We start from the raw sequence: 20,599 nt of genomic DNA, 5'->3' as shown, positions 1-20,599 counted from the left end.
ATACTATAAATAATTTCTCTTATATTAAGTATTTACTAGAAGGAGTGTCCTCCTAAACTATGACTATCATATACTGCAGTAAAGCAAAAATAAACCAACTGTGGCTTATCTATGTTTATAGGAAAATAACAACAATATTCAGTTGTTAGTACGCAAGATTCAGAAATTTTTCCTTTAGGCTAGCTTTTGTTATAAGGATGCATGTCACATTTTTGCAGCATTCAAGCTCAATTTTTATATAAACGCAAAAGGAAAATTCTCTGACACTGTTAATAAATGTACAATAAATGCTCTGTGTGCGTAGATGTCCAGATGCTAGGAAAGAAACTATTGCTCAGGATAATTGAGAAAGCCAAAGAATACCCAAAAGAAGTTAATATGTGCTTCATTCATTATAGAAAGGCCTTTGATTGTGTTGATCATGTCAAGTTGTGGAATGTGTTCAGAAAAATGGGAATTGCAGAACATCTCATTGTCCTCATGTGATACCTATTCACAGGTCTGAAGACCACAATGCAAACAGAACATGGTGGAACAGAATGGCTCCTGGTTGGCAAAGGAGTGAGACCAATCTGTATACTCTCCCTTATTTATTCAATGTATATGCTGAATATACTGTATATTGAGGGAAGGTCAGTTGGGGGATGAGCATGGTTTTAAAATTGGAGGAAGAAACACCAGTAACCTGCGCTATGCTGATGACACTACTCTAAAAGCCAAAAATGCAAAGGATCTGCCAAGTCTAGTAGCCAAGAAAGCAAACAAAATAAAAGGCCAATTACAAAGGCATTGCAAAGAATATTGCAATAAAGGAAATGTCTGAAAGATATGAAAAATACAGCAATATGGGAATTGCACAGATTGGGATACTTAGTTAATGGTACAATGATGTCAAGATTATTTTGGCAAAATATCAATCATTGAGCAAATCAACCCAGATTTATCACTCAAACCACAAAGGATCAGGCTCAAATTGTACTTTGGATAAATTACGTGAAGACCTAGTTCTCTGGAGAAGTCTATAATGTTGGGGAAGATAAAAGGAAAGAGAAGAGGAAGATGACCGGGTGGATGAACTCAATTATATTGGCAATGGTGCACCACTAGAAGTCCTAAAGAACCAGGTTGGGGGCAGATTGTCATGGAGAAAATCTTTCTATGTGGTTAAGAGTCAACACCGACTTGTTGGCACATAATCAGTGTTCAAACCTTAACATTTCCAGAATCAAGGTTTATAGATAGAATTTTCTTTGGAATTGCTGCTACCAGTTCATACATATTATATTTATTTATATTTTGTCATTGTGTAAAAAAATATTAACAATAGCTGTAATTTTATCTTTAGGAGCAAATGACATATCCTCCCCCTTCTTGTGCCTACTTTCTTATACTTTAAAAATTACATTATAAATATTTATTGATTGTTAAATTAGAAACCATAGATGTCAACTATTACACTTAAGTAAAAGGAAGCACTCCTGGATTCAGTGCTGTCAATTACCAAAAAGCAAAAAACAGATTTCATCTGAAGATGTTCCAATTAGTAAAGCAGTGAACCAGGGGACTAAGTACAGTACATTGCAATTTGATAAAACTTATATCTGAGAGGACAAGAAAGGGAGTTTCTGTTGCTTTTCTCTTCCACCTATTAGCGTATATGGAGGCCTTCCCATCTCACTTGCAGAGCAGTTTAGAAAGGTAGAAGAGAAACTGAGAGCAGTTTTTGCTTTTAATAACAAACTCCCAGTTTAATTCTGAATCTCTTGGTACATATGCACAGGTAAGTAGTAGCTAATACCAGTATATGGAATTCATGATGAAAATCTCTATAAATAATACATAATCTATGGCCCCAATTACTCTGCATTTATTTGGAAATAAGCCAATGTAATTTACTGTCACATAATATGCTTACAAGCTAAGGATGAGAACTATAAACTAGATTTCTTTTAACTCTTAAAAAAAACTAGAGAAACAAAAATAACTACACCTGTTGTGCTATTCCTAAATTCAAAATCACAGGACTAAGTGCAAGAATTTTTTTTAAAAATCATGACTCCCTTCTTACTTCATAAAAATAAATACAGCAGTCATAGAAAACAGAACCTGGAACAGTAGTTTGTCAACAACAACATCAGAATAGGATACTGTACATCTGTTGTGAACTTCAAACAGTATAGATAGCTTGAGTCCATGATACAGATCTGAAATAAAATGTAGACTGAACAACTTTGAATGGCATACCTTATGTTGTAAGTGCCAGTGAGCTGATCACATATGTATCTTTCAACATAAGCATGCAATTCATGGATCCCCTACATGATGATAAAATGGAGACTAAGCAGTGTAAAAGTAGTCAAATAGTAATATCATAGAGATGCAGGATTAGATATGCTTATAAAGTAGCTCCCTATATTGTTCTTCTGAATTAAACCATACTATCCATATGGGAAAGATGGAAGAAGGAGAAGTAGCAGCACTAGTAGTGATGATATAAGAGTTGAAGCATTAGGAACAGTTGTCCAACACTCTCCAAGGGTGGCTGGGAACTTTTACTTGATTGTCAGACCTAGATATTTTTTTCTAAATATCTACTACAAGAAAATTAGGACTGCTTTGCTAGCTTTAGTCCAAAATGCTTATCTTTAATTTGTCCTTTAGGACAGAATTGTAGTTATGTAATTTCAATACATTTTGAAATCTATACTTATAAATACTTGAGATTCTGTTAGACTGATGTCAAATAGGATACTGTACCATTTTAAGGAAAGGAGAGAGAGCTCTCTGCAAAATGTTTCTGAAGAATGTAACCTCAAAGTAGTGCGCATAAATTTTACATAGGTTTAAATGATTCAACATCTTGTCTTTTAAAATGAAGCCCACTGATGAAAAATAGCTTTTTTCTGCATGTACTGATTTACATTCTTATTGGACAGGAAAAGGGTCTTCTTAGCTCAATGACAGAGTCCACCAAATGGTTAGTACAAAAAAAAAAAGTCCTGTTATATGTTTTTCTAAAGGATCAGGTAGAAGGGACTGTGAAGTTTCCCTAGATAAATGTCTGAACTGAAATAATCTGTCCAATTTGGATGGTTTTCAAAGGGTATTGAGAAAAGGTAATCGAAAATTATGGCTACTAGACAAGATGGCTACATGACAGTTGATTCACAAATCATAGTAACCATAATCTTGTTTTTAACAGTTTGTTGAATAAATCATAGTAGCCTGGTTGAAATAGTTGGGTTCATACATCACATTAAGCCAAAAACTGAAAAACCATATTATTACTGCAATGTATGAACTCTGCCATTGTTTTGAATGTCAGAGAAAGCATATCTCTTAGTAACAATCAGAACTGGAGTCTGTGAGGCACTTTTGCACATCCTGCCTCTAGACTTCCTTTTTGTAAGCATCTTGTTGGCCACTGACAGCGCAGAATCCTAGGCTAGATAAGGCTTTGGTCCAATGAACAAAGTCCAACATTCATAAAATAGCTTTCCATATATCTATCACATGAAACTGGGCAAAAACCAGATACAAAAGTCCTATTAGAAGTTTTCCTTCAAATGCAATATATCATATGGAGCATATAAAGTATGATTTAGCAGATATGGAAAAGCAAATGAGAAAGGCTGAGATGTAAACCATATAACTACTCCTCCAAATGTTATTTCACAATTGGAAAGTTGCTGACTATGCCAAAGACTTCACAGAATTTTCCTTCATGCTACTAACAAATGAGAAGTTAGAAGATTTCACCTAGTGAGTTATGAAGTCTATCCATTTCCACATCCTTGAAATAATCAGACTGTATCTGACATGTTTATTTAAAATGAGAAAGGCAAGATTCCTGCTAAATCACTCTAGATCAATATTTAAACCTAGATATTTGTTAAAAATTATCTTCTGGTACTGTATCTGATGGTGCCAATCCTCTATTTCAACCATTTAGGCCCACCTTAGAGTTGTCTTTTTTTTATTCCTTGGCTTCATGACTGTAAGAGGGTAGCAGGCACTGGAGGCAGAGCAAGCAAATTTGTCAGACTTGGAAAGCATGGCATTTAGAGTTAACATTGATCTCCAATAAATTCTGCCTTTATTCCTATTTTTAAAAACATTTTACACACAATATTTGTATATGTTAAGAGATCTATCTGCAACAGTGTTTCTTAAAGTGTGGTCTGAGGACCTCTGGGGATCCCGAAGACCCTCTCAGGGGTCCGCAAAATCAAAATTATTTACCAGATATTGAAGGTATTTGCAAAAATTTAAAACAACGTCACTCTTATTATTTTTTACTTGTTAAAAAATAGTTTTTTTCATGAAAAATATTTTATTTATGTTAATATTTAAGGGTTTAATGTTATTTTTACATGATTCAGTAAATAAATATTCTATTAATGCATCAATTTTAATTTTTAATATGGTAAATGTTGATAATAATCCATATAAACAAAAGCTCTTTTGGGGTCCTCCATAATTTTTAAACTGGGAAAGTTTCCTGAGAGCTAAACATTTAAGAAACACAGAACTACAACAAATAAGGTTTTCCCAGGTAAATGTATCTAACAGCAGCAGAGGGGTTAAAATGCAAAGTTGTACATTGTAAATATTTTTTTAATCAGGATTGATTTTTTTTGAGGGGGGAGGGTTTACTCTAATATTGTATGTCAACACAAGATTAAGAAGTTTGCCAATTTTTTTGAGGGGGGAAAATACCTATGTCTGTCTTTACATGCATTTTATGGGCAAATAACAGACCACACTTGTTTCCATTAAAATCTAGGACATACACATGGCATCCTTTTCGAGACTGATATATACTATGGTATTTGATTGAACTTTGAGGTGTATAGCTGTGAGACAAAAATAAACACAAGAGGAAACTACCCATTAGTTCTGCTTTTTTCTTGTCATTCTGGCGGCTGTTGGATGTTACCACATAAATCGTGTGGAAACTTTTCTAAGCGGGAAACCATTGGTGGCCCAATTTTTATCGCTTTCCACTCTAATTTCAACCATGTTGACTCTATCTGGAACCACATCCCTTGAGTATCAGGCACTTGGAGGAATTCAATGGTCCTCCTGAATGAAATACTGTAGTATATTATCCACCACCTTTTTTGGGTTATTCTAACGTGATTCAACTTACCTAACTAAATAATTAGCATTTTACAAGGTTCCTTTATCACACAAAAAGCACCCACAGAGGTTTCTTGTTTCACTAGTAATCCATTATTTATATATTGTTCATGTGGTGGAGAGTTATTACCAAGAGTCTCCCTTAGCAACTGTTTGTTTGAAGGAAGAGGCGCTAACGCGCATTTCAGTCTTTTTTGGCCCCAATGCTGAAATGGGCCAAATGGCTTTGGGCCACTTTGCACGTGGTCAGAGGCGCTTTCGGCCTGTATTCCTCTCCAATTCAGGGTTCCAAGCGGGCCCTAATACTTCTCCAGCAGCACCCCTCCTATTCTTCCCTCGTTTCTCTAATTACCCCCATGCCGCTCGCGGGCAGAGGCGGCGTGCAGCGCCTGCCACGCCACCCGCTCTCTGCGCATCCCGCTCTCTGTCTCAGCTCTCTCTCCTTCCTCTTCAGAGGAGCAGCAGCATCTGCTGAGTTCCCGCCTCTGTCCCCGCCCGGCACGAAGCAGCAGGAGGCGGAGGAAGAGAAGAGCAGAGAAGCGTCGCTGCAGTGAGGGCAGCGGCAGCGAAATAAAGGGAGTTTTGTCCTTGCTGCTGCTGCTGCTGCAGCCGCCCCTGAGCAAGCAACCATGGCCGCAGCTTGCTTCAGGCCGAAGGCGGGCTGCAAAGCGCGAAAGGCAACTACGGCCGCAGGAGGGGCAAACGCCCAGCAGTGACCAACCTCCGTCTCCCTCGGCCAGGCCGCGTCCTCCGGCGTCGCGCGGGGAGCCGCTCCGCCTTGCCGTCGCCCCTCACTTTTCCCTCGGCCGCGGAGGCGGTACCAGCACCATGTGGGGGAGGCTCCTTTCCGAAATCGGGCAAAACGGAGACTACCGAATAGGTAAGGCGAGGGAAACGGGCCAAGTTGTGCATGGCACGGCAGGGCAGGGTAGGGCATGGCATCGCTGCGGGCGGCAGTTTGTCCCGCTCGGTGCCTGGCCGGCGTTGCACGAGGCGGTGGGGCAAACGTGGGAGCGCAGCCCTGAGCTGGGTTTGGGAAGAGGACTCGCCTCACAGTCGGCCACTCCGGATTCTGGGCTGCCCGCTCGCTCTCTTTCTCCCGCTGCCCCAGCTTTGACCATGCGATGCAAGTCTCCCTCCTTAGTCCGCCTCGCTGGTTCCCGTGTCTTACCGAACGTTGAAAGGGGTTCGTTAACGCACGCCGCCATCTGGCTTGGGGATTTGGAGAAGGAGCGGGGCGAAGTGAGAGTTGTTGCGGGGAGAGACGCGCAGGCACACGGTCGGTGCGACGAATCTGTGCGGCCGTGCAGATTGCAGCCAGTCCGGGTGGAGGAAGGAAGAGAGGGAGGGAGGGGAGCCATTGACGCTGTAGAGCAATACAAGTCGTTCGCGGCTATATTTAGAGCTTTCTCCACAATCCTCTTCGAATCTGGGACTGGGGAGCAGGGCTTGGTTTGAGAAGTGACAGCCACCACCAAACACCAGCCTCCTTCTAAAATTCTCTGCTTTCTTTCTGGAAGCTCTGGAGATGAGTTTGAGGCCAAGGGAGGGTTTGGCACTTGGCTGACATTAAAAGGAATAAATGAAGTATGCTCCACTCTTGGTGCTTGGGTTCCATAGAGAGATGTGCGTCCCTCCTTCCAGGAAGTGGGGCTAACTCTGGTGTAGGACTTTATTTTGAAGTCCCGTGGTCTTAGACAAGAATGCATCCCTGCTTTGGGACTTCAGAGTGATACTCGTCATGAGGTAATATAGTTGTAGCATTTGGACTGATATTCAGTATGTCCTGCCCAGTTCACACATCAGTATCTCAGTTAACAAAATAGACAAGTGATCTGTCTAATTGAACCACCCAAGATAGCATTGTGCTAAATACTGCACTGATGATAAAAAGCTTTGTTTTCCCTGTGAGGCCCTAAATTTATACTGATATGGAACAGTTAGTTTGCACCGCCTGAGAACAAACTGTACAGCTTTTAGAATAAATTACAGTTCTTTGGTCATTCTTTTGGTATGAATTGCTGTACTGTTCTGTACTTTTTAGGAATAGAATGTGTTGCTTGAAACTGTCAGCTATTCTAGAGGAGAAGAGTTATTATACCTCATACAGATTTAATTGTTTACTATCTCCATTTATTTTCTCATATTTTAATTAATAAGCAGGGCCCTTATGCTGAAAGAATTGAATTTGTTTTATTTAGGGCTGTACTAATTTACATTTGGGTTACAAAAGAATCACAATCTGAAAAGTGAAATGCAGAATTTGACTGGTTCGTGGTTAAGTTTATATGCAACAGTATATTTAAATAACCCTCTAGGCTGCTTTCCTTGTCAGTTCACTACAGTAGTGGTTCTCCTCTGGTAGTTCTTCATCTGTCATAGCTGGGACTCAGAAGTAGTTTAGATGGAAACCATAATAAATCATTAAAGGTTTAATCAAATTTTTAAGTTCACTATAAATGATAAAATATAATCATAGAATGCCTGTAAATGTATATTGGTAAATTTTGGAGAAAGTGAGCTTTTCCTCCTATCATGGTGGAACCCAACATCTTTGACAGAGCGATTAGTGGCACTTAACATACAAAAGAGTATATGTTGTACCTATTTTATCCTTTGGATCAACATCATCATGGTTTTCTATATCAAGAAAATCATTGGGTACAAATGTCATACTTCCCCATGTAATTCTGTGTATGACCTCATTCTAAAGCAGCGTTTTTTAACCTTGGTAACTTTAAGATGTCTGGACCTCAACTCCCAGAATTCCCCAGCCAGCCATGCTGGCTTGGGAATTCTGGGAGTTGAAGTCCAGACATCTTAAAAGTTGTGAAGGTTGAGAAACACTGTTCTAAAGTGAAAAATGTGCTTTTTTTTTATTCATTATAATTTCTGTGGACTATGCAAGCCTCCCCAAGGCAACCTGACCCCAACTACTTGCTGAACTCTATTCAGTTGACCTTTACTAGGCCCCATTATTATTGAATGGACTCTGAAGATTTACCTATTCACCTTGGCCTTTAATTGAGTTAGGAATGTATTTTTGCGTATAATATATCTGATTTCATTTTTATTTGATTTCTTATAATTATTCAAATATATTTTTGTGATTTTAATGTTCTTTACAAGTTTGAGAAAGTTTACTTAGAAACATGGCTTATAAATTTTTTAAACTAATAAACATAACTAAATAAATAATTTGCCAGGTATATTTAGTTTTAAAATATTGATTTCTTGCAGTTTATCTCACTTCATACTGCATTTATACTATAGGGAAAAATTACATGTTAAAGGAAGGCCTGTTAATGTTTTGCATTTTATTAACATGGGATCCAAATAACTGAAAATAGGAAAAGCAAGACCACAACACACAGTGCAAAAACATGGGACTATAACATCTGGCAACATGTTGAGATAATCAAGCATACAGACTAGTTGATAATACAGTACTGTGTTATAAATATTTTAATGATTTTCACACTTTATGCAGTTTTAATGAGACATAGTTATAGGAAATGAAAAATTAGATCAAGTATAATAGTTATTATTCCTCAACAAACTATCTAGATGGTGACAATAAACCACTTTGACTGTGTAAGTGCAATTAGCAGATCTTTCTGTGGACATACTGTTGAAGTGAAAGGATATAGAGGGATATGAAAAATGCATAGATGTTATAAAAATACACAGCCTCTCCCAGTATTATGATATTACTTCAATATTGTTTGCTTGTCTGTTTTGTTTAGAAAATACTGAAATGAGAAATAAAATAGATTGATTGAAATTAATAATGATAGTGGGAAATTAACAGAAAGTGATGTTTTGTAAAAGCTAGAAATGTGTATGCTGTGATATTCAGTTTTGATGTTTGCTAACATCTATACTATCCATGTAGGCAATAATTCTTTTCACTGAGATGTAAAGAGGCCACTTGCTGAATGTATCATTACTGACTATTTGGTGTTATTCTTTAATTGGTACAAATTACTGTTTTGTTATAGTGCTTCAAACAATCATATTAGTTTAACTATGATGACATAATGATTCTTACCAATGGGAATACTTTTCATTATTCTGTGATTCAGAAACATTTTTGAGAACCAGAGACTATAAAAAGTACTTAAAGAAAAATGTTATGTATCATTATTAATTAAATTTAGTATGGCTGCTTACTCCAAAAACTCTGTTGAAGTGTTGATCATACCTAAACAGAAATATCAATCCTAATTGTTTCAAACTTATTCTGTTTGGAGATTGCTTAATTTGTAGCCTTGATTTGACAAATAATGATCTATCCAAGCAGAAATTCTACTTGCAGGCCGTTGTTGGTTAAAGTAAAAGTATTTATGGAGTGCTGTCTTCTCCCTGACCACAGTGCACTGATATACTGTAGCTCATTGTGCTTGTTAAAGGTCCTTATAAATCTACTGGCTTTGATAATCTAGGCAGAGGTATATATTATCCAAATATAAAAAGGTCATAAGGTATGGTAGCATCTGGCTTTTCTGAATTTCTATGTTGGCTGAATTTTTCATTGAGATACTATATTGCTTTTGAAGAAAATTTCTGGACTCTTGTGGAAGAGATAGTAGTTGTGAAGATAAGAGTGATAGATAATTTTCTACTGTGGGCCTGAATAGCCAGTTTTTATTTCATTATATCTCACTGTTCAGAGATGTCATGTCTGTGACCATCCTCCATGAAGCAGTGTGAATTGGCTGTGTGTGAAGATTACATAATTCATTCCAGATTCAGATTATTTTTTTTCACATGATGAATGTAGTGTTGAACAAGATTCCCATGTCTCTTTTCAAGATGAAATTGCTTCTGTTGCTTTTCTAACATTTTAAATTTTCAGAACATATTCCTTTTACCCAACTAAACATGCAGTGCTGATACAGTTACATACTGACTAATGTGAGGTGCATGACTATCAAGTTACTTATGACATCAGTAGTCATGAATGACACAACCGTTCTCTGCTTGTGCTATTTTAAAAATTCTTAATTATTTCTTTAATCTAGAAGCCAAAGACTCCTACTCTATGCTATTTGAGTACAGAGAAGCAATATAGCAGATAAGATGTTGCTTGTAAATAACATGATTGTTTTTAATGAGGCTGCTATTTCTGCATTTGATTTGCCATATACTAATTTAAACATCTTGGTTAATGTTACAGTCCTAATAGAGACTGAAATAGTTTTCAGGAAAGTATGCATACAATAAGGCTTATTTCAGAATAGGCAGACTTCGTGTGGTAGAGGACTATATGTCATGACAACCCATGAAAAAACTTGCTGCGTAACTTAAGCATGGAAAAGGATAGAAAATAATGAACACATTATTTAACAAATATATGTATGTAATTTATTTATTTAAAATATTTCTAGTCTGCCTTATTAGGAAAAGCACTTCCAGTAATATAGTACCATTGATTTTTGACTGATTATATGCCATCAAGTTGGTGTTGATTGTTAGCGAGCACATAGATTTTCTCCACACAGTCTATCCCTAACTTGGTCCTTCAGGTCTTCCAACAGTGCACTCCTTGCAACTTAACTGAGTCTATTTACCTTGCTGCTGGTCTTCCTCTTCTTCTCTTTCCTTCCACCTTTCCGAGCACCAGAGCCTTCTCTAGAGAGCTAGGTCTTCACATAATGTGTCCAGAGTATAATTTGAGCCTGGTCACTTATGCCTTAAGTGAGAAAAACAGTACAGTACTATACCATATATAGTTAAATTATTTTTTGTCACCTTTCATAGTTTTCATAATTCAGATCTCGTGCAGAAATTATAAATTTGGTATCCATTCCTGTAGGAAGGCTAATGCACATTTTTACCATCCAAGTAATGAGGTGTTTGAGTTAATCACTGTTCATAGAAGGCAATATATATGATTGATTTTAAAAGGCTTCCTTTTTGGGGAAAAAAAGAAGAAAGAAAACAGTTTGGTAATCTTCCTGTGAGCCAACTGCCATAATATATGGAAGGATTGGGATGAGGAACATGCCTTTTTTCCAACATGCAAGGTACTATGGTTTTAAGTACAGCTGCTAGCCACCAGTAGATATCCTTGGTGCAAAATTTCCCAGAAATGTTATCACTTTTATCAATCACTATTTCCTGCTGAAATCTGTTCACCTGTAATAATATGTAATAATTTCTGGTTCCTGAACAATAACATTTTAATACATCTTAGCAACAGGTAATTTGTAATGAAAATGATAACCTCACCAACAATGTCATAATGTACATTTAAATAGCATGGTGAGCTCACAAACTATTATAAGCTTTGTGGGGTTTCATGCATTGGGTGAGTATATTTAAAACATAAAATGGTTGAAAATGTACTTTATAGATGAAGATATCTGAATAGCATAACTATAGCCTTCTTTGTTTCAGGTTTTTTTTGGGGAGGTGGGTGGATTGGTTGGGGAGATGAGGATACCATGCAGATAAGAATGCAGTGGCGATACTGGCTTATAAGAATACTGGTGTGTCCTTGCAAGAATACTAGAAATTAATGGTGAGTTTTTGATGCTTACTTTACAGTAGCACTGATATTGGTAGAGCATTCAGTGTTAGATTTAGATTACAATGCAGTGGGGTATACACAAAATATGTCTAGTTTTGAACCTGTTCTGCTAAACTGTTTGCCATAGTTTGGCAGAAACAAAACCTGGAATGTGTGTGCAAAATTGCATCATGTTTATTATGCTAAAATGAATGAATGAATGAATGAATGAATGAATGAATGAATGAATGAATGAATGAAATAAAATGTACAAGCAAAGAAGAAAATAAACCTCAAAGCAGATAGTGTAACATGGAACATGATACTTTAAGGACTGACCAAAAAAGAGGGTATAAGAAATCAGCTCATATTTAAAAATTGTTAATATTCAGTTGTGATCTCCATTATTTTTTTCATTTCCTTTCAATAAGGAGAAGTTGAACAGATATCCAAGGTCACAATTTTTCCAACTTTTAGATACAAGAATTAAATAAAATAGAGATTATAAACAACGAATCTTGTAAAGTATTGTAGAATAAAATCAGTATTGTTATGAATCACTACTAATGAAAAGTCCATTCATTATACAGTGTAGAATAACAAAGACTGTACAGTCTTCTCAGTTACATGTCACAGCCATGATTTGGCCCTGGGAGTTAGTATTAGCTTCAAATCCTAGCAGTTTGGACATGATTTAAGTAGCTTATTTGTTAAACACAATCTATATCATTTGAAATGTTTCTTCTTTGTATCACTTCTGTGTATGCTAACGATCCAGTTTAAGCTGATGAGAAATATCTTTAATTGCTTGGGAATCCGTTTATTTGTTTGTCTAGGGGAGCAGTTGTCTCATAGCCATTGTTGAAGAAAAACCCATTTGTTACTGATAGTCTATAATAGGAGGAAGGCTGCTTCTGCACTTGTCTCCAGTGTCAACTGTTCTGTCTTCCACATAACTTTAGAATCCTATCTTTGGTTTGTAACCTGAGGTTCAGGAGTCAAACATATAAGCATACAAGCTTACATTTTCATTCCAGTGGTGCCCTTTACTACAAACTATGCTCATAAAAACTTCAATAGCACTTTTGGCACCTTTATAAAAGGCTAATATTCTGTGTTCAACCAACTCCCAATTTTTTTTCTGCCAACCTTTTCTTCTTTAGCAGGGCAGGTTAAATTCAGTGATTTCTTTTCACATAATTGTATGTAGACTTTTAATACTTGTATATTTTCACAAGCTGTCTTGCCAGTTTGTTGTCTACTTCTATGGAGGATTGATTTGTAGTTTTAGAAATGATTGTAATAAAAATGAAAACTCTATTTCACATTGTACTGATTTGTTGTGAAATCTGTATACTACTAAAACTCTCAGTGTTTGTCTGCTTGTAACCTTCAGTTGGGTGAAACAGTGCATCATAGGGCAACAATTTTTGAATCAATGTACCTCAAATGGGCTAATGTAGAATGTGTCCAAAATCTGGGACCCATTACTCCCATGGGATTGAAATTTAACAAAGTTGTGGCTGCTTTAGCACCATTGTGGCTTCCATGTACAGTGGGGCAAAAAAGTATTTAGTCAGCCACCAATTGTGCAAGTTCTCCCACTTAAAAAGATGAGAGAGGCCTGTAATTTTCATCATAGGTATACCTCAACTATGAGAGACAAAATGGGGGAAAAAATCCAGAAAATCACATTGTCTGATTTTTAAAGAATTTATTTGCAAATCATGGTGGAAAATAAGTATTTGGTCAATATCAAAAGTTCATCTCAATACTTTGTTATATATCCTTTGTTGGCAATGACAGAGGTCAAAGGTTTTCTGTAAGTCTTCACAAGGTTTTCACACACTGTTGCTGGTATTTTGGCCCATTCCTCCATGCAGATCTCCTCTAGAGCAGTGATGTTTTGGGGCTGTTGCTGGGCAACACGGGCTTTCAACTCCCTCCAAAGGTTTTCCATGGGGTTGAGATCTGAAGACTGGCTAGGCCACTCCAGGACCTTGAAATGCTTCTTACGAAGCCACTCCTTCTTTGCCCGGGCGGTGTGCTTGGGATCATTGTCATGCTGAAAGACCCAGCCACGTTTCATCTTCAGTGCCCTTGCTGATGGAAGGAGGTGTTCACTCAAAATCTCAGGATACATGGCTCCATTCATTCTTTCCTTTACACGGATCAGTCGTCCTGGTCCCTTTGCAGAAAAACAGCCCCAAAGCATGATGTTTCCACCCCCATGCTTCACAGTAGGTATGGTGTTCTTTGGATGCAACTCAGCATTCTCTCTCCTCCAAACATGACAAGTTGAGTTTAGACCAAAATGTTCTACTTTGGTTTCATCTGACCATATGACATTCTCCCAATCCTCTTCTGAATCATCCAAATGCTCTCTAGCAAACTTCAGATGGGCCCGGACATGTACTGGGTTAAGCAGGGGGACACGTCTGGTACTGCAGGATTTGAGTCCCTGGCAGTGTAGTGTGTTACTGATGGTAGCCTTTGTTACTTTGGTCCCAGCTCTCTGCAGGTCATTCACTAGGTCCCCCCATGTGGTTCTGGGATTTTTGCTCACCATTCTTGTGATCATTTTGACCCCACGGGGTGAGATCTTGCGTGGAGCCCCAGATTGAGGGAGATTATCAGTGGTCTTGTATATCTTCCATTTTCTAATTATTGCTCCCACAGTTGATTTCTTCACACCAAGCTGCTTGCCTATTGCAGATTCAGTCTTCCCAGCCTGGTGCAGGTCTACAATTTTGTTTCTGGTGTCCTTCGACAGCTCTTTGCTCTTGGCCATAGTGGAGTTTGAAGTGTGACTGTTTGAGGTTGTGGACAGGTGTCTTTTATACTGATAACAAGGTCAAACAGGTGCCATTACTACAGGTAACGAGTGGAGGACAGAGGAGCCTCTTAAAGAAGTAGTTACAGGTCTGTGAGAGCCAGACATCTTGCTTGTTTGTAGGTGACCAAATACTTATTTTCCACCATGATTTGCAAATAAATTCTTTAAAAATCAGACAATGTGATTTCTGGATTTTTCCCCCCATTTTGTCTCTCATAGTTGAGGTATACCTATGATGAAAATTACAGGCCTCTCTCATCTTTTTAAGTGGGAGAACTTGCACAATTGGTGGCTGACTAAATACTTTTTTGCCCCATTGTACATTTCCCAGAAACCTGTAGGTTGTGTGGTGCAAGGGAAGATGGGAAGGGTGTACCCCGCCCTCTTTCCCACCTCCCTCTGGCCTCTGTGCTCAATCAGCTGGTGGCAAGGCCCGACAGGTAAGTGGCGATTGGCTGCTTGGGAACCGAGGCTGAAATTTGAAATCTCTTAAACAGTTGGCAGTTGGCAGTGAGAGAATGATGAGAGAGCGATTCGGATGCCTGCTGGCAAGGTAGGGCTGGCTGGGAGTACCACGGTTAATGGATGAGCCCTCTTCCTCCTTGGAGGAAGGGATCCCTTGGGGACACACCAGGATGGGGAGTGGGGGGTATAGTTTTTCTTGCGGTCGACAGCTCCTTTTGTTCCCCCTCCCTCCAGCAAAGTGGCAGGCAATTCCACAGGTCAGCCGAGGAGGAGGAGTGATTTCCAAAACTCCCTGCCAGCTTCCCACAAGCAAAGTCAATGCGGAAGCCGGCAGGAAGTTGCAAGTCACTCCCGCTGCTAGTCTGAAAGTTCGCATTTTTAGGTGTTTGCAGAGCATTTTGCAATTTAAAAAAAATACCTGTTTTTGAGGGAGATTTATATATGAGGGGAAAGTATGCAGAGAAACACTCCAGTGGAAAATGCTTTCCAAAAGTGTGGCTGAACATGGAAAAAGCATATAAAGTGTATATTTGGAGAGAAAATTTTACAACAGCAAATACACATTTTCATGTTAGATTATTTTGAAATTATTTAGAAATGGCTGAAATTTAACAAAAAAAACATTAAGTGAAATTGAAATGAAATGGACAGATTTGATTAACTTATATATTTTTACCATGTCTTTACATACTGTAGTTTTGGAAGGATATGAACTTCTTGTTGATTTTCTCTCACACTAATTTTTTTGCCTAGTTTGAGCAGTCAGTAATGTTTGCTGTATAGTAAATTGTACTTCCAGAACTGATTTAACTTTTCCATTTAAATGTCAAGCTAAGAAAAAATAAAAATGATTAGCTTTTGTGAATAATAGTTATATTATTCATGTAACTCTTTGGTTAAATGTTGCAAAAGGTACTGAAAGAGAACATTTCTTTTTTAAAATTGTTATGTTTTAAGACAGTAGCAAACAAGAGATTATCACATTTTTAATGTTATTTTTGTTTCAGAACCCTGGAGCTTAGGGTTCAATTACCTGTTAAGTCTATGGCTGAGCATGGTGGCCCTAAGAGAATCATTGTAATGGGAATAATAGTGACTATTCCTCAAAAGGCACCAGAAGAATGTAATAATGAAGGTATTTGAATTTGTTTTCTGCTTTAAGATAAGATAGATTACATGTAGTGTGATAAAAATATGTTCTTTATAGGCACCAGTGATAACAGCACTCTTCCTCATCCTAGCATTCTTATAAGGTATAGAACTGCAGTTTTTTCATACCCAGCAGTCATGGTGATTGCCTGTGCTGGGTAGGTATTATGGATGTAAATTTTCTATATCTACAAATAGTTTTTGTTAGTAACCTTTTTTGTTCTAAATTAATGTTTTTCAAACATAAGATTACAGAACATAAAACATTTTTTTTCTTTTGTGGAACACATGACTGCTTTTTTAAAAAAGGAATTTTGAAGTAAAGCTTAAATTATTTTATAAGTTATTATTTTATAAGTTATAAAACAAAGGACTATTGCATATAATGGCATGTTTCAGTGTTTGGAGTGAAATTTGTTAAACAATATAACCTTTAGACTACTTCAGGATTTCTTTTTGATAGATTATAGACCTTCCTAGGATAGTATGAGCTTGCAATTTCATCTGTCAAGTGACCTTCATTAAATAATAGTATAGAATCATTGTAATGTTCATTCTATTTCAGTATTTTGTTTTGATTGTTTTGAGTATAGAAAATCCACTTTCATGAAAATGTTGTTGAAAGAAAAAGTAATAAGATCTCCAGTAAAGGTGCTCATGGAACAATACCAAATTGTTTGAGGAATTCTGATATTCTGTGTGACACAATTTAAGAAATATTGGATTACCAAGCATAAGTTGATTTACTTATAAAATCATTACATTTAATATATTAACATTTTAAAGTATAGGTTTTTGGGTTTTTTTGATCCATTCAGTCGTGTCCAATTCTCAGGAACTGCCTGGACAAGTCCCTGCAGTTTTCTTGGCAAGGCTTTTTGGAAGTGGTTTGCATTGCCTCCGTCCTAGGGCTGAGAGAAAGTGACTGGCCCAAGGTCACCCAGCTGGCTTTGTGCCTAGGTGGGACTAGAACTGATGGTCTCCTGGTTTTTAGCCTGATGCCTTCACCACTACACCAAACTGGCTCTCACAAAAGTATAGATATGTAAATTTAAAACTGAGCTGTATGGATCATTTTGTCACAAGATATCAATTAAGTAAGAATTAAATTATAAATTATAAGATGTAGCCAAAACAGATTCTACTCACCCCCCAAACATCCAGATGAAAGACTATCCTTCACATACAATTCAAAAGCAGAAACTGAAATCAAAATATAGTCTGTGCCCCCAAAGAGAAAAGGCATTTTCGGATATTATATAAGACAACACAAAAAAGCATCTCTTCTCCCATAGTGCTCTTTATCCCAAGCTTCCTATTTTTGCTTACTGGATAGCTATGATATTTCGAAAGGAAGTGAAGGGCCTCAGCCACCTGTCATTTTAACATCCCTAGGGCCTCTATGGGATGAGATGCAGAAGCAGTCTGGGAAGCAAAAGAACGTGCTTGAGTTCAGTTTTTGCTTTGCATCATGTCCCAAACAATTTTTTATAAAGTTAAAATAAGGAGGGAAAGGAACCTGACAGACACTATAAAATACATGACATGATACGGATGTGAGAAAGACTTTACATTATAATTGTTTCTTTAAGAAAAAGTGTTTATTGTTTATTATTTAAGCCTAGTTTATTAGTAACCTAATTAGCAAAAAATGCCATTTCCTCATAAAATTTTGGAAAAGTCATCTTAATAGATAGAATGTATAACTGGGAGATATATTAGAATGTATATACATTAGATACATTCTAATAGATACATATATACATATACAGTATATTGGAAGAAAACTTCCAATAGATTGCAGTAACAGGGGTATCCTAAGCTGACTTGTATAAATATGAGCAATAGATGCCACAATTCTTCTAGTTCCAAGAGTAAAAGGCAGAAGAAAATGAGGCAGTGTAGTTCTGCCCTATCCCCTTCCCCCCTTTCATGCGGTGTATCCCAATGTTATTGATAGTGGCCTGCAAAATAAAATAAATGAGAGCCCAAGTCACGCTGATAGCACTATAATATCCATGGAGACCTTTGTTCTCCAGTTTGATAGTGATGAGCCAGGAATTTCTTTTGCACATGTTGAGGCACCTGTACATATTATCATAAGATACCTGAGCCTGGATTGGCTCAAACTCTGCACCTGGAAATAGTTGTTGGTGCTATCAGTAAGAGGTGAGCTATATGTGTTTTGCATAGATAAGGTAGTTTTATGAATGGATCCATTCTTTGCACTTTCAGGGGTCACAAGAAATCATGCTGCCTAATTTCTATCCAAATCTGTCTCAAACTAGGGAGTGTTGTCTGGCACAAGCTGGTCATACTTTGGTTCCTTAAAATTAGATATATTAGAGATCAGATAACTAAGCAGCCTGTTTGAGTTTTATAAGCCAGAAGATGAGGACAAGCGCTCTAGTGCTTTACTACTAGACACTGGGTAAGGGGATGTATTGCATTGGCACACATGGTTAGCAAAAAACAAATCCCTAAACAAATCCACCTACTCAGTAGGGGAACTGTTATATAGAACAGCCTAGGAGTGGGAATTGTATGTAGGAGCATTTACCTACATGGTCCAGTCCTTCCACATATATGAGCCCCTGCATTTAATTGCAGTGCTGCAGAGTGCTATATCAAATTCCTAAGCCAGCCAGAAGAGGTATTTTTGTTAAATAATTAAAACTGCTTTGTTAAAATGTATTTGCTTCATTGATTTAGTGCCTGAGAACAAATGGATTTAGTATGATGAAGCCTTCTAGTCTATGGATAATGAACACCACAGGCCCACTCAGCAAAAGGGGACATAGTTCCTTATTGAGTAAGATAAGGAAGAAAACATTGGCATATGCCTTGAACTTTGTGGTGAGGTGAAATTTGTAATGTTTTAGTTAATAAAGAATATATTGCTCACCCACAAAACATGGCTGAAAAGGGAGTTTCCCTCCTGGAGAACAGAAAGGAAATTTATCTTGGTCCTGCCTTTTCACCAGAAGAAGAAATCAATACTATAGTATTAGGTCTATGGTCTAGTGAAGGATACAGGTAGTCATCACTTAATAAAGGTAATTGGGACCAGCAACTTAGTTGCTAAGTGATGCAGTCATAAGTGCAGCATCACGGGACTATGCTTACGATGGCAGTTGCAGCAGTTGCAGCAGTTCCAGTTGCTGTTGTTAAGCGAATCCTGCGTGGTCATTAGGCTCGATGTCACATGATTGCCATTTGTGACCTCCTGGCAGCTTCCCCACTGACTTCACTTGTTGGAAGCTGGCAGTGAAGGTTGCAAATGGCAATTGCAGGACCACCTGAATTGCAATCATGTGACTGTGGGGATGCTGTGACAATCGCAACTACAAGGACCGATCATATGTCTTCTTGTTTAGCATTGTTGTAACTTTGATCAGTCATTGAATGAGTCGTCATTAAATGAGGACTACCTGTACTTTATGGTAATTCAACTACTAGTGGTTGATACCGGCCAAATAAATCTGGCAGGAATTCTAAATTTGCTAAAAGAGAGATTGCCAATGCTAATTCTACCTTTATTTTTCTCCCAAGCTCCATATTTCTGTGAATTAGAAGGCCATATAATTTGATATTTTAGTAAATGATGTGGAGTGTACAAGGTAGTCTTCTTTAATAAAGGGGAAACTTTGTGCTATCATGATTGGGTAATATGATGGTGAGAAAAAGGCTACTAGCAATGAGGGGAGGACGCCACCTAGAACTTGCCTCTATTTTAAGAATATAACTCTATTCTTTGAGGTCTCCTGCGCAATGGGATCCTCTTTCAACTAGTACTACAAATCTGATTTCTGCTTGAAGTGATGTATCTTAGATACAGTAGTTCTCTAAACTTGAATTGCATTTCCATGAACAGAATTCTTGTTGTGAGGGGACACCTCACCTTCCCATCGCTGTTTTTATGTCTATAACAGCAAGATAATAGTCTTACTGTTATAAAGGGGTGTATAAACCCACTCCCTCTTGCTTTAAGTTTCTTTCATTATTAAAGTAATGGGTTGCATGAAGAAGATATAATCATTTAGCTCTAATGCCAGCTTAATACCCTATTGTCTCATGTATACATTACTGCACAGTGTAATAGCTGCTGGAAAATGGCTTCTTCCTGTTCTAGTTCCTTAATAATACATGAAAGGTTAGGTCATGTGCATTTGTCCTGGTCTTGTTATTTTAGTGTAAATTTTGGCAATAATGTGGTACAGAAATAATAATGAAAAAACAGTGGCATTCTCTCTCTCTCTCTCTCTCTCTCTCTCTCTCTCTCTCTCTCTCTCTCAAATGTATACTGTAATATACAAATGATGTTCAAGGCAGGTAAGAGTAGTAAATGTAAAACTATAACAGCCCACCAAAGCCAAGTTAAAAACTAGGGATGTGCAGCTGTTTGGATCTAAATTGGAAAAGGGCTTCAGAGGGGATGTGATTCCTCTTGCTGCACCTCTTGGCATGTTGTAAAGAAACCACTTTTTCCTAGG

At 37.6% G+C, this 20,599-nt stretch overlaps 1 protein-coding gene across 2 annotated transcripts in view; it reads left to right on the top strand.

Moving 5' to 3' along the window:
* Positions 1-5,955: 5,955 nt before the first annotated feature.
* CEP85L (centrosomal protein 85L) overlaps positions 5,956-20,599 on the top strand; it is a 113,695-nt gene continuing 99,051 nt past the window's right edge. Inside the window, exon 1 of one of the 2 annotated variants that reach the window (XM_007427756.4) lies at positions 5,956-6,022. In XM_007427756.4, the coding sequence (XP_007427818.1) occupies positions 5,971-6,022 (52 nt within the window). In that variant the 5' untranslated portion in view covers positions 5,956-5,970. Of the gene's footprint in view, positions 6,023-15,986; positions 16,093-20,599 lie in introns of those variants that run through there. The other variant, XM_007427755.4, reaches the window with a different exon arrangement.

The sequence above is a fragment of the Python bivittatus genome, unplaced genomic scaffold (assembly GCF_059951505.1).
Source record: "Python bivittatus isolate LINGU-HERP-01145 unplaced genomic scaffold, Pbiv_v1 ctg000020_np1212, whole genome shotgun sequence".
Lineage (NCBI taxonomy): Eukaryota > Metazoa > Chordata > Lepidosauria > Squamata > Pythonidae > Python > Python bivittatus.
The sequence above is the reverse complement of the archived record's forward strand: the minus strand, read 5'-3'. Positions and strand labels throughout refer to the sequence as shown.